The sequence below is a fragment of the Oncorhynchus kisutch genome, linkage group LG30 (assembly GCF_002021735.2).
Source record: "Oncorhynchus kisutch isolate 150728-3 linkage group LG30, Okis_V2, whole genome shotgun sequence".
Taxonomy (NCBI): domain Eukaryota; kingdom Metazoa; phylum Chordata; class Actinopteri; order Salmoniformes; family Salmonidae; genus Oncorhynchus; species Oncorhynchus kisutch.
The window spans coordinates 7,991,101-8,016,101 of record NC_034203.2 but is presented as its reverse complement, the minus strand read 5'-3'; the positions used below and the strand labels follow the sequence as shown (position 1 = coordinate 8,016,101).

The following is a 25,001-nucleotide window of genomic DNA, read 5'->3' as shown; positions in this document are numbered from 1 at the left end:
TCCTTGTTCTACATTTCTATTTGAGGTCTTTAAATTGCTTTAGATCTTGAAATGAAACAGCACTTGCAAAAAGATAAAATAAAATAAAAGTGTATTTCCTCTGCCACCTCTCCTCTGTAGGCCTATAAAACTCCGCATTCGAGATTTTTTTTTATTTTGCGCTGCTGGGAACGATGATCCGCTTGGCTTTCTGTAGTTACATCTGATTGGCCGACAGTGATGTGTCGTCATCCAATCACACCATGTAGCCGTGTCTGCATAGGCTATCGTTGTGTTCATAACATCGGACCAGAGTGTTCTACATCGATAGTATTATTTTCTGTTATCTTCTTAACTTTCACCAGTTTCCTACATTTGAAGAAGAGCCATCATGGAGAAAGTGATTTTAGTGACGGGTGCGAACAGGTAGGCAAACGTACATTATTCATAAATCGTCTGACTGTCACTGCAGGTAATCTTGTCTAGGCTACTTGATGTGATTGGATAACGTTATTAATGCGATACAATTTTGCCAATCACTGTCTGTCGGAGAATTAATGTGTTTGAAAAATGTTAGGGTAAGCATTTGCAACAGCATTTCAAATGAAGAACCACTTGACGCAATATAGCGTTGTAACGTCATATTGTGGAAAATGCAGGCTACATGTTGACAAAGTTGCTGTTAGTGGAAATACTGTCAAGTTACATTCACATGTCTCACTTGTAATGAAGCTAGTGCGGTAATAGCCAAGTTACTCTCTACTCTATCTCAAGCCAGCTTGTTGTCATTTAGTCTGACAAATCCATAAACTGACTATGATTCACTGATTGTCCACTGACTGTGTAATAACAGTTGACCTATGGAATTAATATAAGCTTGTGTGTGCGTGCAATGCATGCACATGCAACACATGTGTACATGAGGGCGTTTGTGTCCTACTCCTACAGTATATGTCATCTCCTATCTATGACCTCTCCATCTCCACAGTGGCATCGGCCTAGCCCTGTGTGAGCGGCTGCTCTATGAGGACAGTCAGCTGCAGCTGTGTCTGGCCTGCAGGAACATGCAGAGGGCTGAGGCGGCCCGCTCCGCTCTGCTGACCTCTCACCCCGACGCCCAAATAGACCTGCTGCACCTGGATGTAGGCTCTGTCCGCTCGGTTCTCCATGCCGCCCACAAGGTCAAGGCTAGGTATAGACCATTACCTTGTTAACACCTCACACACACGTACACACATACCATACACACACTAGTGGAGGCTCCTCATAGGAGGAAGGGGAAGACCATCCTACTCAGTGAATTTCAGACAAATTTAAAAAGTGAAACATTAAAAAAGTTATGCTTTTTAGATAACTATACAGTACTATAAGTATATTCACGACACCAAATAAGTGACTAAAACACACTGTTTTGCAATGAAGTTTTACAGTAGCCTCAACAGCACTCTCTGGGGTAGCACCATGGTGTAGCCGAAGGACAGCTACAGTGGGGCAAAAAAAGTATTTAGTCAGCCACCAATTGTGCAAGTTCTCCCACTTAAAAAGATGAGAGGCCTGTAATTTTTATCATAGGTACACTTCAACTATGACAGACAAAATGAGAAAAATAATCCAGAAAAATCACATTGTAGGATTTTTAATGAATTTATTTGCAAATTATGGTGGAAAATAAGTATTTGGTCAATAACAAAAGTTTCTCAATACTTTGTTATATACCCTTTGTTGGCAATGACAGAGGTCAAATGTTTTCTGTAAGTCTTCACACACTGTTGCTGGTATTTTGGCCCATTCCTCCATGCAGATCTCCTCTAGAGCAGTGATGTTTTGGGGCTGTTGCTGGGCAACACAGACTTTCAACTCCCTCCAAAGATTTTCTATGGGGTTGAGATCTGGAGACTGGCTAGGCCACTCCAGGACCTTGAAATGCTTCTTACGAAGCCACTCCTTCGTTGCCCTGGCGGTGTGTTTGGGATCATTGTCATGCTGAAAGACCCAGCCACGTTTCATCTTCAATGCCCTTGCTGACGGAAGGAGGTTTTCACTCAAAATCTCACGATACATGGCCCCATTCATTCTTTCCTTTATACGGATCAGTCGTCCTGGAACCTTTGCAGAAAAACAGCCCCAAAGCATGATGTTTCCACCCCCATGCTTCACAGTAGGTATGGTGTTCTTTGGATGCAACTCAGCATTCTTTGTCCCCCAAACACGACGAGTTGAGTTTTTAACAAAAAGCTTTATTTTTGTTTCATCTGAACATATGACATTCTCCCAATCTTCTTCTGGATCATCCAAATGCTCTCTAGCAAACTTCAGACGGGCCTGGCCATGTACTGGCTTAAGCAGGGGGACATGTCTGGTACTGCAGGATTTGAGTCCCTGGCGGCGTAGTGTGTTACTGATGGTAGGCTTTGTTACTTTGGTCCCAGCTCTCTGCAGGTCATTCACTAGGTCCCCCCGTGTGGCTCTGGGATTTTTACTCACCGTTCTTGTGATGATTTTGACCCCACGGGGTGAGATCTTGCGTGGAGGCCCAGATCGAGGGAGATTATCAGTGGTCTTGTATGTCTTCCATTTCCTAATAATTGCTCCCACAGTTGATTTCTTCAAACCAAGCTGCTTACCTATTGCAGATTCAGTCTTCCCAGCCTGGTGCAGGTCTACAATTTTGTTTCTGGTGTCCTTTGACAGCTCTTTGGTTTTGGCCATAGTGGAGTTTGGAGTGTGACTGTTTGAGGTTGTGGACAGGTGTCTTTTATACTGATAACAAGTTCAAACAGTTGCCATTAATACAGGTGATGAGTGGAGGACAGAGGAGCCTCTTAAAGAAGAAGTTACATTTCTGTGAGAGCCAGAAATCTTGCTTGTTTGTAGGTGATCACATACTTATTTTCCACCATAATTTGCAAATAAATTCATTAAAAATCCTACAATGTGATTTTCTGGATTTTTTTTCCTTCTCATTTTGTCTGTCATAGTTGAAGTGTACCTATGATGAAAATTACAGGCCTCTCTCATCTTTTTAAGTGGGCGAACTTGCACAATTGGTGGCTGACTAAATACTTTTTTGCCCCACTGTATTTTCCATCCTCCTCTGAGCACATTGACTTCGATACAAAACATTTTAGGCTCATGATTCTTACCCTCTTCCATAGACTTACACAGTAATTATGACAACTTCCAAAGGATGTCCTCCAACCTATCCAGAGCTTTTGCAGCATGAACTGATATGTTGCCCACCCAATCAAAGGATCAGATAATTAAACTAGTACTGAAAGCATAAGCTACAGCTAGCTAGCAGTGCAGTGCGTAACATGTGGTGAGTAGTTGCCTCAAAGACAGAGAAAAACAATAGTTTAACAGTTTTGAACAAATTATTTTCTTCAAAAAAATTATTAATTTATTGCCACTGGGCCCACATGTGTAACTGCTAAACTGCTTGCTGTACACTGTACTGTGTGATTGTAGCTGGTTTACTAACATGTTAGTTCTAGTAGCTATGTTGACTTTAGCTAATATAGTGACAATGATGTAGGCTGTGTGTGGTGGTTATGATATGAAGGTTTGGCTTGGAAAGGTTTTTTCGCCTAGTCACCAGCAGCTTTTGTGTTGTGCACTGAAGTCCACAAGCGAAGGGAAAAGGTGAGAGGAGGAGAGCACTTTGAAATAACTTTCTTAAATGGAAGCAAACTGAATGAAAATGGGATAAACTTACCAGAATATTCTAGATCAGCTAGATGCAGACAAAAGTGTGCAAGGTGGTATTGAATGTGTCACTGTCTGTCACCTTGATTACTACAAATTTGTCTCTAGACATGTGCACCTGCATTGGAAACTTTCATTCGTATGCTAGGTTGTAGAAACCTCGTGATGGGCAAAGGGAAAATCAAAGTGTCATGTAGTAGCCAAAACCTATCAATGTTACATTGAGCTGGGTGAATGGAAAATGAATGATAGTCATCCAATATGCTGTAATAGAAATAACACCATGCTCATAAAAAATAAATAATTATATATATATTACTGCAAAAAAATAATAAAGGGAACACTAAAATAACACATCCTAGATCTGAATTGAATGAAATATTCTTATTAAATACTTTTTTCTTTACATAGTTGAATGTGCTGACAACAAAATCACACAACTTATCAATGGAAATCAAATTTATCAACCTATGGGAGTTCTGGATTTAGAGTCACACTCAAAATTAAAGTGGTGAACCACACTACAGGCTGATCCAACTTTTGATGTAATGTCCTTAAAACAAGTCAAAATGAGGCTCAGTAGTGTGTGTGACCTCCACGTGCCTGTATGACCTCCCTACAACGCCTGGGCATGCTCCTGATGAGGTGGCGGATGGTCTCCTGAGGGATCTCCTCCCAGACCTGGACTAAAGCATCCGCCAACTCCTGGACAGTCTGTGGTGGATGGAGCGAGACATGATGTCCCAGATGTGCTCGATTGGATTCAGGTCTGGGGAACGGGCGGGCCAGTCCATAGCATCAATGCCTTCCTCTTGCAGGAACTGCTGACACATTCCAGCCACATGAGGTCTAGCATTGTCTTGCATTAGGAGGAACCCAGGGCCAACCACACCAGCATATGGTCTCACAAGGGGTCTGAGGCTCTCATCTCGGTACCTAATGGTAGTCAGGCTACCTCTGGCTAGCACATGGAGGGCTGTGCGGCCCCCCAAAGAAATGCCATCCCACACCATGACTGACCCACCGCCAAACCGGTCATGCTGGAGGATGTTGCAGGCAGCCAAACGTTCTCCACGGCGTCTCCAGACTCTGTCCCGTCTGTCACATGTGCTCAGTGTGAACCTGCTTTCATCTGTGAAGAGCACAGGGCGCCAGTGGCGAATTTGCCAATCTTGGTGTTCTCTGGCAAATGCCAAATGTCCTGCACGGTGTTGGGCTGTAAGCACAACCCCCACCTGGGGACATCGGGCCCTCATACCACCCTCATGGAGTCTGTTTCTGACCATTTGAGCAGACACAACATTTGTGGCCTGCTGGAGGTCATTTTGCAGGGCTCTGGCAGTGCTCCTCCTGCTCCTCCTTGCACAAAGGCGGAGGTAGCGGTCCTGCTGCTGGGTTGTTGCCCTCCTACGGCCTCCCACGTCTCCTGATGTACTCGCCTGTCTCCTGGTAGCGCCTCCATGCTCTGGACACTACGCTGACAGACACAGCAAACCTTCTTGCCACATCTCGCATTGATGTTCCATCCTGGATGAGCTGCACTACCTGAGCCACTTGTGTGGGTTGTAGACTCTGTCTCATGCTACCACTAGAGTGAAAGCACCGCCAGCATTCAAAAGTGACCAAAACATCATCCAGGAAGCATAGGAACTGAGAAGTGCTCTGTGGTCCCCACCTGCAGAACCACTCCTTTATTGGGGGTGTCTTGCTAAATGCCTATAATTTCCACCTGTCGTTTATTCCATTTGCAAAACCGCATGTGAAATTTATTGTCAATCAGTGTTGCTTCCTAAGTGGACAGTTTGATTTCACTAGTGTGATTGACTTGGAGTTACATTGTGTTGTTTAAGTGTTCCCTTTATTTTTTTGAGCAGTGTATATATATATAATAAACAGCACCGACGCTGACACACACAAACACATCTGGATATGGCCTCTGTCCGCTAGGTGGTCTGTGCTGCCACACAGTAGAAGTAATAGTCATTACCCAGTTAACCCCTCACACATATACGTATAGACACACACACACACACACACAAATGCATACGTAATTTGCATCCTTTTCAATGTGACATCAATAAATACTTTTTCTAATACTCATTTCACAGGTACAACAGACTGGACTACCTATACCTTAATGCCGGGATCATGCCAAATCCACAGATTGACATCAAAGCCTTTTTCAAGGGCCTATTTTCTAGGTAAGGTAATCGCCTTCAAGCCATACTCTACTCAAACACGCACCATTTAATTTCTCAAGGAACCCCTGCAGTTCCTCAAGGAACCATTTCTAGTCAATGGTTCATATTTGCACCTTTGGTTATTTGAGGGGTTCTTGGAGTAACCTTTAATGGTTCAATGTAGCAACGGGTTCCTGGAGGAACCTTGGGGTGGAGGTGTGGCTTAGTAGGGATGTCTAACATATCTAACAAGTCATCTAACAATTCCCCAACAACTACCTAATACACACAAATCTAAAGAGGTGAATGAGAATATGTAGATATAAATATATGGATGACATAATTTGAGTCAATTGGAGGTGTACCTGTGGATGTATTTCAAGGCCTACCTTCAAACTCCGTGTCTGTTTTCTTGACATCATGGGAAAATCAAAAGAAATAAGCCAAGACCTTAGAAAAAACATTGTAGACCTTCACAAGTCTGGTTCATCCTTGGGAGCAATTGCGAAACGCCTGAAGGTACCACGTTCATCTGTACAACAATAGTATGCAAGTATAAACACCATGGGACCACGCAGCTGTCATACGGCTCAGAAAGGAGACGTGTTCTGCCTCCTAGAGATGAATGAACTTTGGTGCGAAAAGTGCAAATCAATCCCAGAACAACAGCAAAGGACCTTGTGAAGATGCTGGAGGAAACAGGTACAAAAGTATCTATATCCACAGTAAAACGAATCCTATATTGAAATAACCTGAATGGTCGCTCAGCAAGGAAGAAGCCACTGCTCCAAAACCGCCATAAAAAAGCCAGACTACGGTTTGCAACTGCACATGGGGATAAAAATAGAACTGTTTGGCCACAATGACCATCGTTATGTTTGGAGGAAAAAGGGGGATGCTTGCAAGCCGAAGAACACCATCCCAACTGTGAAGTACGGGGTGGCAGCATCATGTTGTGGGGGTGCTTTGCTGCAGGAGGGACTGGTGCACTTCACGAAATAGATCGCGTCATGAGGAAGGGAAATTATATGGATATATTGAAGCAACATCTCAAGACATCCGTCAGGAAGTTAAAGCTTGGTCGCAAATGGGTCTTCCAAATGGACAATGATCCCAAGCATACTTCCAAAGTTGTGGAAAAATTGCTTAAGGACAACAAATCAAGGTATTGGAGTGGCCATCACAAAGCCCTGACCTCAATCCTATAGAAGATTTGTGGGCAGAACTGAAAAAGCAAGGAGGCCTACAAACCTGACTCAGTTACACCAGCTCTGTCAGGAGGAATGTGCCAAAATTCACCCAACTTATTGTGGGAAGCTTGTGGAAGCCTACCCAAAACGTTTGACCCAAGTTAAAAAATTTAAAGGCAATGCTACCAAATACTAATTGAGTGTATGTAAACTTCTGACCCACTGGAAATGTGATGAAAGAAATAAAAGCTGAACAAAAATAATTCTCAACTATTATTCTGACATTTCACATTCTTAAAATAAAGTGGTGATCCTAACTGACCTAAGACAGAATTTTTACTAGGATTAAATGTCAGGAATTGTGAAAAACTGAGTTTAAATGTATTTGGCTTTGGTATATGTAAACTTCTGACTTCAACTGTATGTAAACATGATTAAAGTGGCATTGTTTTAAAGTGACTAATTTATTAAAGTTGCCACTGATTGGGTCTCAATGTAGGCAGCAGCCTCTCTGAGTTAGTGATCACTGTTTAGCAGTCTGATGGCCTTGAGTTAGAAGCTGTTTTTCAGTCTCTCGGTCCCAGCATTGATGCACCTGTACTAGAGGTCGTCGAATGAAGATTTTTACCAATACCAATTTATTGGAGGACCAAAAAAGCTGATACTGATTTAAATCGGCCTATTTCTTCTTTTTATATACAGTGGGGCAAAAAAGTATTTAGTCAGCCACCAATTGTGCAAGTTCTCCCACTTAAAAAGATGAGAGAGGCCTGTAATTTTCATCATAGGTACACTTCAACTATGACAGACAAAATGAGAAAACAAATCCAGAAAATCCCATTGTAGGATTTTTAATGAATTTATTTGCAAATTATGGTGGACAATAAGTATTTGGTCACCTACAAACAAGCAAGATTTCTGGCTCTCACAGACCTGTAACTTCTTCTTTAAGGAGGCTCCTCTGTCCTCTACTCGTTACCTGTATTAATGGCACCTGTTTGAACTTGTTATCAGTATAAAAGACACCTGTCCACAACCTCAAACAGTCACACTCCAAACTCCACTATGGTTACATTGTGTTGTTTAAGTGTTCCCTTTTTTTTTTTTGAGCAGTGTATATATATCTTTTTTTAAATTTCTTTAAAAAATATATTTTCTATATATATATATATATATATATATTTATAATAATAATGACAATTACAACAATACTGAATGAATACTTTTTTATTTTAACTTAATATAACACAATTAAAAATGTATTTAGTCTCAAACAAATAATACAACATTTCGAAAACAACGTTTATTCTTTCAGTGAACTACGGAACTGTTCTGTATTTTATCAAACGGGTGGCATCCATAAGTCTAAATATTGCTGTTACAGCCTTCAATGTTATGTCATAATTATTTAAAATAAAATACTGGCAAATTAATTACGGTCTTTGTTAGGAAGAAATGGTCTTCACACAGTTCGCGGAGCCAGGCTGCCCAAACTGCTGCATATACCCTGACTCTGCTTGCACAGAACGCAATAGAAGTGACACAATTTCCCTAGTTAATATTGCCTGCTAACATGAATTTATTTTAACTAAATATGCAGGTTTAAAAAATATATACTTGTGTATTGATTTTAAGAAAGGCGTTGATGTTTGTTTATGGTTCGGTACATTGGTGCAATGACCGTGCTTTTTTCACAAATGCGCTTGTTAAATCATCACCCATTTGACGAAGTAGGCTGTGATTCCACTGCGGTTTTGTAGTTTCATTGAGGCTAACAGAGGTGTATGAGTTCCTCGAGCCTATGCAAATCCCGAAGTTGGAGTAGTTACCACTTTATAAGGTTCTTTGGTCTCCCGAGTGACGCAGCAGTCTAAGGCACTTTATCTAGAAGCGTCACTGCAGACCCAGGCTGTATCAAGACTGTCTGTGATTGGGAGTTCCATAGGGCGGCGCACAATTGGCCCAGCGTCATAAGGGTTTGGCTGGGTTAGGCCTTCATTGTAAATAGGAATTTGTGCTTAAAACCTCTCTAGGGTATGTGGGACTCTAGCGTCCCACCTGGCCAACATCCAGTGAGATTGCAGAGCTCCAAATTCTAATACAGAAATACTCATTATAAAATTTCAGAAAAGATACAACTATTTTACATAGGTTTAAAGATTAACTTCTTGTGAATTCAACCACGGTGTCAGATTTAAAAAATGCTTTACGGCGAAAGCATACCTTACAACTATTTGAGAACATAGCCCAGCAGACAAATCATTACAAACAGTAACCAGCCAAGTAGAAAAGTTACACAAGTCAGAAATAGAGAGAAAATTAATAACTTACCTTTGATGATCTTCATATGTTTGCACTCAGAAGACATTCATTTATTCAATAAATGTTCCTTTTGTTCGATAAAGTCTCTCTTTATATCCGAAAACCTCTGTTTTATTCGCACGTTTTCTTCAGTAATCCACAGGCTCAAACGCAGTCACAACAGGGAGACAAAAGTCCAAATTGTATCCGTAAAGTTCATAGAAACATGTCAAACTATGTTTATATTCATCCTCAGGTTGTTTTTAGCTTAAATAATCGATAATATTTCAACCGGACAATAACGTCGTCAATATAAAAGGTAAACAAGAAAGGCACTCTCTCGGTCATGCGCATGAAAAAGCTCTGCGACACAGCAGGGTCCACTCATTCAGACCGTGTGGGTGCAAAAGATACATATAGGGATAAAAAAAATACTGAAGAGCAAAGATGAACAAGCCGGATGGACAGATTGAAAGATAATGGTGGCGGATGGACCACATTTACATGTAGGATGGACTCATATGTTATGTGTGTATAAATACAGAGCCAGAGCTCAGGGAAGGGAGTTGTTCCGCGGACCAGCTCGGCTTCTGATATTTTGTCTTAAAAGCCTATATTGAATTCACAAGTTCTTGCAAGTGTTATATTTGATAAACGACTTTCTACAACAACCGCTCTCCCTCATTTTTCAGAATACAAGCCTGAAACAATTTCTAAAGACTGTTGACATCTAGTGGAAGGCATGGGAACTGCAATTTGAGTCCTAAGTCAATGGATACTGTAATGGCATTGAATAGAAACAAAAACTTCCTACATCCTGAATTGATTTATCTCAGGTTTTCGCCTGCCAAATCAGTTCTGTTATACTCAGACATTATTTTAACAGTTTTGGAAACTTTTTAGAGTGTTTTCTATCCAAATCTACTAATTATATGCATTTCCTATCTTCTGGGCCTGAGTAGAAGGCAGTTTAATTTGGGCATGCTTTTCATCCAAAATTCCAAATGCTGCCCCCTACTCTAGAGAAGTTAACTGATTTGCCTAGTTAAATTAAATAAATTCGTATTACTATGTGTAATCAGCAATGTTAATATTATATTTTAATATGTAATCTGCATAAATATTAAAGGAAAGTTTAAATTTGCTGTAACGGTCTGAGTGTAGTGGGTGAGGAGTCAGGCGCAGGAAGCAGAGAGTTCAGGGGAGTGCTATTTTAATGCACTGAGAAAATGCTGAACATAAGCCAACCCTTACAAACACACAGGGCGTACTGAACAAACAAATGCCCCAAACAGGGGGACTTAAACTGTCCAGGGAAAAACCACAAAATGGGAAAACACAAAACCCATAGACGTGCACATAAGTACACCAAACAGACGATCACAATAATTAATGGAAGGAACCCTGCGGGCCGGCTGACGAATAAAGCCTACTACCTAACACAAAACAGGTGCACACAATCAACACATGGAGGGGGAGGAAATAATCAGTAGCAGCTAGTAGGCCGGCGACGACGACCGCCGAGCGCCACCCGAACGGGAAGGGGAGTGTCCTTCGGTCGGAGTCGTGACATTTGCAGTGTAGAAACATAACATAATGACATTTACCCTAATGGGTGGCCAAAAATCCACACTGCCAATATGCCACATCTTCAATCTGATAGGCTGTCATCTCTACAATAATTTATTTAAAAAGTTCCAAATTTAACCCATCATATGACAAAAAGGTTCTGGTTTTAAACTTTACACAGGGGTTCATCGAAGTTCCTTTTCAGAGGGGTTCCTCGAGGAACCTCTTTGAATTGGAAAGGTTCCACCAGTGTGGCAACCCATAAGGTTCTTCCAGGCACCTTTACTTCTCTCTCAACTAGACTCCAAGTACAAATCCGTTTCCATTTGACCCCCTGAAAAAGTTTGAACTTAACCCTTCAGATATATATGTCTAGTAAGTGTTTAGCGTTGCCCTGTGCTCTGATGTGATGTCATCTTTGTGCTGCAGCAACGTCGTCAAAATGTTTGCCACAGCAGAGGGCCTCCTGACCCAGCAGGACCGTGTCAACAAAGATGGACTACAGGAAGTGTTCGCCACAAACCTGTTTGGACACTTTGTGCTGGTAAGTCACTTATCTTATTTTATCCTATCGTATCGTAATGTTTCTCAACACAGAGAGGTTTGTTTCAAATGGAAACGGAGCCTGGAAATTAAAACATAAGCTAGTTAGTGCCACGTGTTTTTTCTTACCTACGTAACCTGACCCGGTCCCCTGTTACAACTAAGGGATAGGGCCTGGAGTTTTCCTTGGTCAGGTTTCATGGTCACATGGTGAGGAAAAACGTAACGGTGGGCTGAACTCACTGATTTCGCCTCGCTTTTCCATGTCCTTATTAAGAAATGTTAGAAGCAATAACGAGAGTTGTGTTGAGGTTTTGGTATGATGTACGTGTGTTATGTTGGTTGTGTGTTCCTCTTTACTCACCATAGTTAAAATATCCCATACAGCCACTTTACTTTCAACAAGGGATTGCGTGACTAATGGCTTTGCAAATGCCGGGTCATGTGCTGATGGGCTCCTAATCAATGATATATTTTTTGGGGTGCTGCAAAGTAGCGGTCTCGGAGTAGGCATGTAGGCATGATTGAAATCTAAAGCCAACCCAAGGAAAACTGTGACTTCCAGGATTCCTTCAATCTCACAACTATTTTTTGGAGAACACTGACATTATGACAAGTTCTCCTACTTACACTTTTTTTGTGTGTCAATTTTGGGACTACTATTGATGCCACATTGGCCATTTTCAACTAGATAAGTTGCTTTTTGAGTTGGCCCCTTTGTTAAAGGAAAAGCACAAAGGTATTGGAAACTTTAAAAACTCATCTACTTTTCAGAACCACAGAGAAAATGATACCAAGCTCACTGTAACAGGTAGTAACCTCTAGAGACTCATGCCATTAACTATTAAACGTTTGTTTCTATCTGGTCCATTTTGTTTCCATGCTGTACCGTCCATGCACCTTACTCTCTAGTCCCTTGGACTGGCATTAGACAGTCTCAATGATAGGACACGACAGATGACAGGCAAGGGCTGGAATTCAATCAAATCAAATCAAATAAAATTTATTTATATAGCCCTTCGTACATCAGCTGATATCTCAAAGTGCTGTACAGAAACCCAGCCTAAAACCCCAAACAGCAAGCAATGCAGGTGTAGAAGCACGGTGGCTAGGAAAAACTCCCTAGAAAGGCCAATACCTAGGAAGAAACCTAGAGAGGAACCAGGCTATGTGGGGTGGCCAGTCCTCTTCTGGCTGTGCCGAGTGGAGATTATAACAGAACATGGCGAAGATGTTCAAATGTTCATAAATGACCAGCATGGTCGAATAATAATAAGGCAGAACAGTTGAAACTGGAGCAGCAGCACAGTCAGGTGGAAGTTGAAACTGGAGCAGCAGCATGGCCGGGTGGACTGGGGACAGCAAGGAGTCATCATGTCAGGTAGTCCTGGGGCATGGTCCTAGGGCTCAGGTCAGTTGAAACTGGAACAGCAGCATGGCCAGGTGGACTGGGGACAGCAAGGAGTCATCATGTCAGGTAGTCCTGGGGCATGGTCCTAGGGCTCAGGTCCTCCGAGAGAGAGAAAGAAAGAGAGAAGGAGAGAATTAGAGAACGCACACTTAGATTCACACAGGACACCGAATAGGACAGGAGAAGTACTCCAGATATAACAAACTGACCCCAGCCCCCCGACACATAAACTACTGCAGCATAAATACTGGAGGCTGAGACAGGAGGGGTCAGGAGACACTGTGGCCCCATCCGAGGACACCCCCGGACAGGGCCAAACAGGAAGGATATAACCCCACCCACTTTGCCAATATCTTCAACCACCAACTTACCATCCTGAGACATGGCTGAGTATAGCCCACAAAGATCTCCGCCACGGCACAACCCAAGGGGGGGGGCGCCAACCCAGACAGGATGACCACAACAGTGAATCAACCCACTCAGGTGACGCACCCCCTCCAGGGACGGCATGAGAGAGCCCCAGCAAGCCAGTGACTCAGCCCCTGTAATAGGGTTAGAGGCAGAGAATCCCAGTGGAAAGAGGGGAACCGGCCAGGCAGAGACAGCAAGGGCGGTTCGTTGCTCCAGAGCCTTGCAGGTCAAACCAGGCATTCATTAGCAATGTTTACTTTCATGTACAGTTCTTGGGGTAATTTCACTCATCATATTTCTTGATTCCCAATTGAAAACTTATTTTATTCATTTTCCACAAGACACAAAGACAAAAAAAGTCCAAATTAAACCTACCATATATGAGAGAGTAATCTTACCTGTCCGGGTCTCCAGACTAAGATTTTCCAAGTTTTTCAGTTTGTGACAACAGCCCATGATTTGGTCGCACACAATTATTTTGCAGCGTCACGCAATCGTAACAAATTGGTATCATTACTGGGATGGTAATAGGGCTGTGGCGGTCATTACATTTTGTCAGTCGGTGATTGCCATGCAAATAGCTGCCAATCTCATGGTAATTAACCGTTAATTAACATAAACACATTTAGCATCTCCTGGCTTTCACGCATAGCCTACAAGCCATTGATGCGGACCTTGGGAACATCTACATAAAGACATTTAAGTTTAATAAATCCATTTAATATAGCCCACACCATCACAATAAATCTATTATTTATTTTAGACAGGTCTAAAGAAACATGATGAACTCAACTGCGTTTATTTTCAGCAAACTTCATGTGTAAATATTTGTATGAACATAACAAGATTAAACAACTGAGATGTAAACTGAACAAGTTCCACAGACATGTGACTAACAGAAATTGAATAATGTGTCCCTGAACAAAGGGGGGGTCAAAATCAAAAGTAATAGTCAGTATCTGGTGTGGCCACCAACTGCATTAAGTACTGCAATGCATCTCCTCCTCATGGACTGCACCAGATTTGCCAGTTCTTCCTGTGAGATATTACCCCACTCTTCTACCAAGGCACCTCCAAGTTCCCGGACATTTCTGGGGGAATGGCCCTAGCCCTCAACCTCCGATCCAACAGGTCCCAGACGTGCTCAATGGGATTGAGATCCAGGCTCTTCGTTGGCCATGGCAGAACACTGACATTGCTGTCTTGCAGGAAATCACGCACAGAACGAGCAGTATGGCTGGTAGCATTGTCAGGACAGCATGAGCCTGCAGGAAGGGTACCACATGAGGGAGGAGGATGTCTTCCCTGTAACGCACAGTGTTGAGCTTGCCTGCAATAACAACAAGCTCAGTCCGATGATGCTGTGACACACCGCCCCAGATCATGACGGGATTGATTTCTCCAAATCGATCAACCAGTTCTCCCACCTAAAAATACTTATTTTCCACCATAATTTGCAAATAAATTCATAAAAAATCCTACAATGTGATTTTCTGGATTTTTTTCCCCCTCATTTTGTCTGTCATAGTTGAAGTGAACCTATGATGAAAATTAAAGGCCTCATCTTTTTAAGTGGGAGAACTTGCACAATTGGTGGCTGACTAAATACTTTTTTGCCCCACTGTATATGTGGACACCCCATCAAATTAGTGGATTCGGCTATTTCAGCCACACCTGTTGCTGACAGGTATATAAACTAGGTTGCAGCACTCACGAACTGCCTCTGGAAGCAACGTCAGCACAGTAACTGTTTGTCAGGAGCTTCATGAAATGAGTTTCCATGGCCGATAAGCCTAAGATCACCAAGCGCATTGCCAAACGTTGGCTGGAGTGTTGTAAAGCTTGCCGCCATTGGATTCTGGAGCAGTGGAAAAGTGATAAATCAGCTACACCGTCTGCCAGTCTGACGGACGAATCTGGGTTTGGTGGATGCCAGGAGAACGCTACCTGCCCGAATTCATCGTGTTAACTGTAAAGTTTGGTGGAGGAGGAATATGGTCTGGGGCTGTTTTTCATGGTTCGGTCTAGACCTATAGTTCCAGTGAAGGGAAATCTTAACGCTACAGCATACAATGTCATTCTAGACGATTCTGTGCTTCCAACTTTGTGGCAACAGTTTCAGTATGACAATGCCCCTGTGCACAAAGTGAGGTCCAAACAGAAATGTTTTGTCGATCGGTGTGGAAGAACTTGACTGGCCTGCACAGAGCCCTGACCTCAACCCCATCGAATGCCGACTGCAAGTCTGTTCTAATCGCCCAAAATCAGTGCCCGACCTCACCTATTCTCTTGTGTCTGAATGGAAACAAGTCCCCACAGCAATGTTCCAACATGGAGGCTGTTATAGCAGCAAAGGGTTAACCAACTCCATGTTACTGCCCAGGATTTTGGAATGATATGTTCAACGAGCAGGTGTCCACATTCTTTTGGTCATGTAGTGTTCCTAAATAAAATATAAAGGGTAGGCTTCAAATAATTTCAGAGGGACTGCATCTATTCTGTGTTGAGTGGTTAACAAAGAAACAGTTCCTCCTAAATGCTTTATTTAGTTATTTATAGAAATTTAGTTGTGATACAAATGTTAGGCTATGTGTTTAGATTTTTTTTATACATTCTAAGGCTGCATGATGCGACTCTAATGATGTCACGCCCTGGCCACAGAGAGGCTTTTTATTCTCTATTTTGGTTATACCAGGGTGGGACTAGGGTGGGCATTCTATGTCCTATTTTCTATGTTTTGTATTTCTATGTCCTGGCCTGGTATGGTTCTCAGAACCATACTTAGGAAGCCTTTTCCCCCACCTGTTTTGTGAGAAGATACTTTGTAGTTGTTCAGGGAACATAGCCCAAAGCTTCACGGTTGTTTTTTTTGTTCTTCGTTTTGTCGACGTCATTTTAAAATAAAGTTCAAATGTACGCTTCCCATGCTGCACCTTGGTCCAGTCCTTCAGCCAGCCGTGACAAGTGATAAGAGGCATAAGCTCTGCTCTATTTCTTGCGCAGGCTGCACACACTTCATCAGTCTCTCATTCACAATTTGACAAGCACTTGATAATATTCACACCCATCAGACTATTCTTAATCTTTAATCTGGTCTTTACGTATAGCCTACTAATATATGCTACGGTTCAAAAGTTTGGGGTCACATAGAAATGTCCTTGTTTTTGAAAGAAAAGCCTTTTTTTTGTCCATTTAAAATAACATCAAATTGATCAGAAATACAGTGTAGACATTGTTAATGTTGTAAATGACTGTTTTTCTTTAAAAAACAAGGATATTTCAAATTGACCCCAAACTTTTGAACGGGAATGTATGTGTTGGCATTATTTTTTATTTGAATGGCCCACAAAAAAAATGTAATCCGTAGCCTAAACATAGCAAATGGAGGTTATGTGCAGTTATGTTTTTTTAATATGCAGGCATAGGCAGTACGTCCATAAGACTAGGGGAAGCTAAGCTTTCCCTAAAGTAAATTGAATTAAATTGCCAAAATTATATTATATAGAAAACATAGTTTGGAAAGCCAATGGTCATTGCTGTAAAGATAAGACAATGAAGAGACTAGATGGACGTCATATTCTATTTGTCTCCCCTTCTTGTAGGCCTATTATATGGACAACGTCATTTTTATTGATCTGTTTGTCAGTGTCAGCAGAGTAGGCTACCTTGTAATTTGTTGTATTAAAAAATATTCTGCTAATGTCTCCAGTCATATAAAATGTAGTAGAATTGCATGAAATGGGTTTAAAAGGCCACATTTTTTTAATGCAAAGAAAGAAGAAATATATCTGATATCGCCTAGGTCTACGCAATACGTGCTCAGCCATGCATTGAACGTTTTCTTTCAAACAGTGATTGAGTTCTGTTATTAGCCTAAATTATGAATAGAGGACGCGTACCGGTGCTAGCAATCCAGTAGGGGCTGGAAGCTACAGTGAACTTCGATTGTTCAATAGTGCCGCGATATCACAGAGTATTATGCGAAAGTTAAGCTTTCCCCAACTTAGGTTCCGCACTGTTCACACTCCCTTGCCCATGCTCGCATTGCCTAATTGTCCCCCTGTTTTCCCCGCAATTGGATTTTTAAATGTTATACAATCAGAAAACTTTTCTTCTTCTTCCGGAGCATTTTTTACTCCGGGAAAGCAGTGGCTCGCGCGACACAGCAGCAGGCCAGGTACAGGGGCAGGATGGAGACTTTCATTATAGGAATAATGACAATTTACTGTTTGACCAACTCATGGTTTTAGCCTCCTAAAAAATAGGACGTTTTTAGTGTAGCTCGCACCAATGCGGTGTCAAAGGGTCGCAAAATGCGATTAAATAGTCACAGTCTGGAGCCCAGCTGTCTCATTGGTCCAGGTTATCTGCCCCTTCAAACATTGTCATACTTTCCGTCTCTATGTTCCAGGTCAGGGAGCTAGACTCTATCCTTTGCCAGTCTGGTCAGACCTCCCGGGTAGTGTGGACTTCGTCCAGCAATGCCAGACGCTCGGCCTTCAGTCTAGACGATGTCCAGCACAGACTGGGGACCGAGCCCTACGCGTCCTCCAAGTATGCCTCCGACCTCATCAGCCTTGCCCTCAACAGACACAACAACAGCCAGGTGAGCCAACATGTTTACTCAGTTACACATGGCAGTATTGGGCTATGAGCCACTGGTGGGTTGTGGCAGATCCATTTTGGATCCTTGCAAGAGATGTGTACTAGGTTAGGTACACACTTATTCAGTTGGCTTACTTTTCACATTCTCAGAGCAACTCGAGCAATTTCTCCAACTGTCAACACGTTCAAATGAATAGAGGACGCGTACCGGAGTCTCATTGGTTGGGATTTGTGGAAGGTACGCGTTCGGGCTGTGCGTCCCCCACGGATGTTGGTCTCAAGAGAAGCGTAGCTATGTCACAATGGGATGCCGGACTATCGCGTCTGTGAACTACGATTTTCCCTTAATCATAATTCAGGAGCAACTGGTGGGTTGTGGTGGGTCCATTCTGGGTCATGGCCTGGTGAGAGACTGGATTGTCTATGCTAGATCCTAATGGAATTGTGAATGCTGCCCCCTCTCTTTGTTCATAATGTCAAATTGCATGACATTTTATATTTAGTCAAACTCTACCTCAAAAGTCAGTACATGTATCAGATAATCAATAATGATCATTTTTTTCTACACGATTGACAGGGGCTGTATTCATCAGTGATTTGTCCAGGGCTGGTGATGACCAATCTTACCTATGGCATCCTCCCCTCCTTCTTCTGGACCCTCATCATGCCCATCATGTATCTTGTAAGTTGTTTTTTTACTCTTCAGTCTTTTACTGTTTTGATATAATTTGTTGTGGTCTTGTGATATCATCAGAAAATTGCATTTGTACAACTTGTATTGTTACTCAACATGTTTGTCTTCATGAACAGATACGAATCTTCACCAACACGTTCACACTGACACCGCACAATGGAGCTGGAGCATTGGTATGCCTCTCAGAAACCAATCTAAACAGTTCAGATATGTATTATTTACATATTAACATCTAATATTGTGCATATTTATGGGCTGGTTTCCTGGTTACAGGTCAAAAGCTTATTCCTGAACTAAAAAGCAGAATCTGTGTCCGGGTAACCGAACGTGTATCGTCTTTTTTTATGTAATGTTACCATCAATTAACTTGTTTTTACATTCTGCATCTTTGATCTGTTTTGGCAATTATTCGATATTTTACAGCATAAGAATATTTAAATATGAAATGAGTATTTTCTTAGTATTTTACAGTTAATTACCACTGCGTCCTTACAACAAACATTGAGGTATATTCGTAGTATTACTGCATTATCACTCTAGCCATGCTTATCTGATGGTTTTTGTGTGTTTACCCGATGTTTACCCGGAAGATGCTTTTACGGTTGAAAATGTCACTCTCAACAGCTTGAAATGTTTAGATAACACATCTGAGTCATATTTCATAATCTGATATGTCATCCTGCCTTTTAATAGCACTCGCTGTTTCTGAAAAAAACTGAGTCCCTGGATCCGAGGGCAAAGTATCACAGTTTGACGTCAGGCATCGGGAGCAACTACACGCAGCCTCGACAAGTGAGTGTGTCTTTCACAGTCCTCATTTAATAATATCCCCCCCCCCCACACACACACGCACCAAATCATATTCAAAAGACAGTAAGCAAACACGATAGAAAGCTAGGCCCCAAGATAAGCATCTGTAATATTAAAGTTGTGAACAGATTCTATATTGCTGTTTCGGTCTAATAGGGTTGTTCTTGCTTTTGGGGCGGCAGGGTAGCCTAGTGGTTAAAGCGTTGGGCCAGTAACCGAAAGGTTGCTAGATCGAATCCCCGAGCTGACCAGGTCTGTCGTTCTGGCCCTGAACAAGGCAATTAACCCACGTAGGCTGTCCTTGTAAATAAGAATTTGTTCTTAACTGACTTGCCTAGTTAAATAAACATTTAAAAGGGGTTTTAAGTCAATGTTATTTGATAGAAAAAAAAGTGTTTGTTATCTAGCCTTTTTCTCATGACTTTGGTGTTTTCTGTTTTTTTAGATGGACATTGATGACGACATGTCAGAGGCCCTTTATGTGAAACTGCTGGAAATGGAAAAATCTGCTCGTAAGAGATTGAAAGAAGAGGATGACAATAAACAAGCCTACAAAAAGTACCTCAACCAGACAGAGTAGTATTTTGTATGGCTATTCTCCTTTACTAACTAGTTTAGGCCTAATCATACAACTTTTATTCTATAGCATATAATATATAATTTTGTTACGTTTAAAAAAATCTCAGCAATCTACACCATAATGACAAAGTGAAAACAGATTTTTTGCAAATGTATAAAAAAATTAAAACGAATAACTTATTTACATAAGTATTCAGACCCTTTGCTATGTGACTCAAAATTGAGCTCCAGTGCATCCTGTTTCCATTGATCATCCTTGAGATTTTATAACTTGATTGGAGTCTGCCTGTGGTAAATTAAATTGATTGGTCTTGATTTGGAAAGGCAAACACCTGTCTATATAAGGTCCCACAGTTGACAGTGCATGTCAGAGCAAAAACCAAGCCACAAGATTAAAGGAATTGTCTGTAGAGCTCCGAGACAGGATTGTGTCAAGGCACAGATCTGGGGAAGGGTACCAAAACATTTCTGCAGCATTGAAGGTCCCCAAGAACACAGTGGCCTCCATCATTCTTAAATAGAAAAAGTTTGAAACCACCAAGACTCTTCCTAGAGCTGGCTGCCCGGCCAAACTGAGCAATAGGGGGAGAATGGCCTTGGTCAGGGAGGTGACCAAGAACCTGATGCTCACTCTGACAGAGCTCCAGAGTTCGTCTGTGGAGATGGGAGAAACTTCCAGAAGGACAACCATCTATGCAGCACTCCACCAATCAGGCCTTGATGGTAGAGTGCCCAGACGGAAGCCACTCCTCAGTAAAAGGCACATGACAGCCTGCTTTGAGTTTGCCAAATGTCACCTAAAGACTCTCAGAACATGAGAAACATGATTCTCTGGTCTGATGAAACTAAAATTGAACTCTTTGGCCTGAATGCCAAGCGTTATGTCTGGATGAACCCGATCGAATATCTCTGGAGAGACCTGAAAATAGACGTGCAGCAATGCTCCCCATCCAACTTGACAGAGCTTGAGAGGATCTGAACAGAAGAATTGTAGAAACTCCCCAAATACAGATGTGCAAAGCTTGTAGCGTCATACCCAAGAAGACTCGAGGCTGTAATTTCTGCCAAAGGTGCATCAACAAAGTACTGACTAAAGGGTCTGAATACTTATGTAAATATGATATTTTAATTAGCAAAAAAAATCTAAAAACCTGTTTTTGCTTGGTGATTATGGGGAATTGTGTGTAGATTGAGGGTAATTTTTTAAAAAAAATCAATTTTAGAATAAGGCTGTAACCCGAACAAAATGTGGAAAAAGTCGAGGGGTCTGAATACTTTCCGAAAGCAATGTATATAAACGAAACTGTTTTATTCAGTGTGTTTTACTCCGTGTGAATGAAGAGATGGTATTCTCTGTATAAGTTGACCATAGCCATGAGGGACTAGTAGTGGTTTGAATAATGTCTCTCTATTTGAGTGAATACTCTATAGAATCATCTGTTTGCATTGACTTTTTATCAGCCACCATTTTCAATAGCCTCCCTAGTTGAGTAGAGGTTTCCCCATTTTCAAGCACTTCATAATTTGATCTTGGTTAGTGTACGCTAGCTAGGCTACATGAGTGCTGTTCCTTTTGTGACTATGACAGGAACATGTACAGTAGGCACTCAAGTAGATTAAAATATGGTTGAAAGAATATATTAAAACAGAGACTGCAACTTGAATACTGAAATCCACTGAAAATACTGGAACACTAAAAGCAAATGCTAAAACTGAAACTGATACACCTGAAATGGTTCATGGACATTTGTTAATGTCTCAGAAACAAGCCTGTACATTCCTGCTGCTAACTCAAGGAGCTAAATGTGGTAAACTGTCAAGAGCGTTTGTGAATTATCAAGCACAAATAGCAATAACTGACCAGAACTAGGCAAAGCACTCCTTTGTGTTTGCTTGGTAAGATGAAGAGTTGTGAGCCATTGAACTTTTATTGAAATGAAAGATTTCTTTGCATTTATGTGTAGCTTGTTTGAATGAAAAGTTGATTTGACGCCACCACTCTTCAAGCTAATGTTGACTTTGGTTCAATTTCTGACGTGTTCTTATCTGCAGTGCCTTTAGAAACTTTTTCCACATTTTGTTGTGTTGTAGACTGAATTTAAAAATGACTAAATTGAGAGAGTGTCACACAATACCCTATAATGTCAAAGTGGAATTATGTTTATAGAAATGTTTACAAATGAATAAAAAATGAAAAGCTGGAGTCAGTAAGTATTCAACCCCTTTGTTATGGCAAGCCTAAATATGTTTGGAGTAAGATCTTGCTTTAGAAGTCACTTAATAAGTTGCATATGTGCAATAATAGTGTTGAACATTTATTTTTATTTTTATGAATATCTCATCTCTGTACATTCAGTCGAGCAGTGAATTTCAAACAGATTGAACCACAAAGACCAGGGAGGTTTTTGAATGCCTCGCAAAGAAGGGCACCTATTGGTAGATGGGTACAAAATCAGACATTGCATATCCCTTTGAGCATGGTGAAGTTGTTAATTACACTTTGGATGGTGTATCAATACACCCAGTCACTACAAATAATGTTTATTTTTTTTTATTATTTTTTTTCTCTCCCCAATTTGTAGTTGTATGTAGTCTTGTCCCATCGCTGCAACTCCCATACGGACTAGGGAGAGGTGAAGGTTGAGGGCCGTCTGTCCTCCGAAACACGACCCCGCTTCTTGACACAATACCTGCTTATCCCAGAAGCCAGCCACACCAATGTGTCGGAGAAAACACCATACACCTGGCGACCGTGTCAGCGTGCATGCACCCTGCCCACCACAGGAGTCGCTAATGAGACAAGGACATCCCTCCCGGGATGGCTGTGATAGGATAAAACTGACGATGGATCAGCAACATTGTAGTTACTCAACAATAATAATCTAATTGACAGAATGAAAAATATTCCAAAACATGCATCCTGTTTGCAACAGGGCATTAAAGTAGTACTGCAAAAAATGTGTCAAAGCAATTAACTCTTTGTCCTGAACATAAAGTGTTGTATTGGATTTGCACCAAACACAACACATTACTGAGTACCACTCAACATTTTCAATCATAATGGTGGCTGATTATGTCATGGGTATTCTTGTAATTGTTAAGGACTGGGGAGTTTTTCAGGATAAAACATCAACGGAATGGATCTAAGCACAGGCAAAATTCTGGAGGAAAACCTGGTTCTGCCTGCTTTCCACCAGACAATGGGAGATGAATTTTCCTTTCAGCAGGACAATAACCTAACACTTAAGGCCAAATCTACACCAGAGTTGCTTACCAAGAAGACAGTGAATCTTTGAGTGGCTGAGTAACAGTTTTGACATAACTGTCAAATCTATGGCAAGATTTGTACTTGAAAATCTATGGCAAGACCTGAAAATGGTTGTCTAGCAATGATTAACAACCAACTTGACAGAGCGTGAAGAATGTTGAAACTATTATAATGGCCAAATGTTGCACAAACCAGGTGTGGAAAGTGCTTACCCAGAAATAATCACAGCAGTCATCGCTGCCAAAGGTGTTTCTACAAAGTATTGACTCGGATGTGAATACTTATGTAAATGAGATATTTCTGTATTTAATTTTCAAGAAATGTGCAAAAACAAATCTAAAAACATGGTTTCACTTTGTCATTATAGGGTATTGTGTGTAGTAGATGTGTGAGAGAAAACCAAAACTATTTCATCCATTTTTATTCAGGCTGTAACACAACAAAATGTGGAATAAGTCAAGAGTTTGAATACTTTCTGAAGGCACAGTATGTAGTCAAAAGTCTAATCATTGCCAATTTTATTTCAGTCTAAAATCAACATTTCCCAATTAGAATGTGTTCAAATGGATATTTCATTGGCTGAATTGTTCAACAACAGGGCAACAGCAGATGGTCTTGTCTGTATTGCAGAGCATGTGAGCTGTGTAGGCCCAGTTTACTGGTGTAACAAAGACACCCGCCCTGTTTTTACCTGATACCTGTATCATGTTACACACACACACAGCCTTACAAACCATGATTAGGGTTATTTGGGTGGTGTGGTTTGCCTTAGGCCCACACCAATTATCTCTATCTTATGTGTTCCTTTTGTTATGTCACTTCATTCATAAAAGATGATGTGGTGATGGATAGTGTCACTCACACCAAATGCAACAGTATTTTGAACAATGAGGCTAATATAGGAGTAATATCCCACTACTAAAATGGGTCTCAGGTCAAATGTGAGTCATATTGTACTGTAGGTCTAAAGAGAAATACAGTAGCACATAGGATATAATGCCAGTTCCAACATGACATGGATACTTCCAAGTTTATTGGTGCAAGATGCTTATAATGTCACCGTTATCGTACATGGCACACATTTCACTGACACCACTTTAGGGCGTTATGAGGAGAGGCATTTGCTTGCCAAATTGCTTTGTCACAGTTGAGTCATGTGAGTGTCTTGCACATGCATTAAAACTCTGTCGTAGACTTATGTACAAACAAATAATATGATTCCTTCTACAGGGGCTAAACTATTACAAGGATATTGTATTCATAGAATAGAATATTATAAAAGCTAAATTAACATGGCATCCAATATGTGACCTTGTCGCCAACAGCTGTGTTTGGCTGGATGGTTGAGTTCCCAAACTTCCCACTGATAGGTTACAGAGAAGTGACTAGTCAGATCAAATCAACTCAAATTGTATTGGTCACACACATATTTAGCAGATGCTATTGCGGGTGTAGTGAAATGCTTGTAAATAGACAGCTGCATGACACTACCAGCTGTTCACAACATTTCCCTGCCTGCCCTCTACACACACGTTTGTTTTCTGCCTTTTATAAACCTACAAATCCTCCTTAATCTTCAGAACACACAGAGAGAGCTGCTGAATATTGGGATTTGGAAATGCTTCACTTGGAAAAAGGTCCCCTCTTCCCCTCACTGTCTACATTTCCTGAAAAGCATTAACTGCATATTGGATATTTATTATTCCTTTCTAAACAATAAGGCAATAAAGGTTTTTATTGGTCATCAGTATATTTA

The 25,001-nt window shown here is 41.3% G+C and overlaps 1 protein-coding gene across 1 annotated transcript; it reads left to right on the top strand.

The window, feature by feature from the left end:
- The first annotated feature begins 201 nt into the window (after positions 1-201).
- LOC109875116 (hydroxysteroid (17-beta) dehydrogenase 7) lies at positions 202-24,989 on the top strand. The gene is made up of 9 exons (XM_020467314.2): positions 202-405; positions 968-1,171; positions 5,793-5,885; positions 11,354-11,468; positions 17,701-17,895; positions 18,472-18,576; positions 18,705-18,761; positions 19,282-19,380; positions 19,844-24,989. The coding sequence occupies exons 1-9, from the start codon at positions 371-373 to the stop codon at positions 19,976-19,978; spliced, it is 1,038 nt and encodes a 345-aa protein (XP_020322903.1). The 5' UTR covers positions 202-370; the 3' UTR covers positions 19,979-24,989.
- The last annotated feature ends 12 nt before the right edge of the window (positions 24,990-25,001 follow it).

Excerpts from the sequence above, each read along its gene's own strand:
- LOC109875116 (XM_020467314.2), top strand. The coding sequence starts at position 371 with ATGGAGAAAGTGATTTTAGTGACGGGTGCGAACAG. Across the intron at positions 406-967 it reads TTAGTGACGGGTGCGAACAG|TGGCATCGGCCTAGCCCTGT; the intron begins GTAGGCAAACGT and ends CCATCTCCACAG. Across the intron at positions 11,469-17,700 it reads TGTTTGGACACTTTGTGCTG|GTCAGGGAGCTAGACTCTAT; the intron begins GTAAGTCACTTA and ends TCTATGTTCCAG.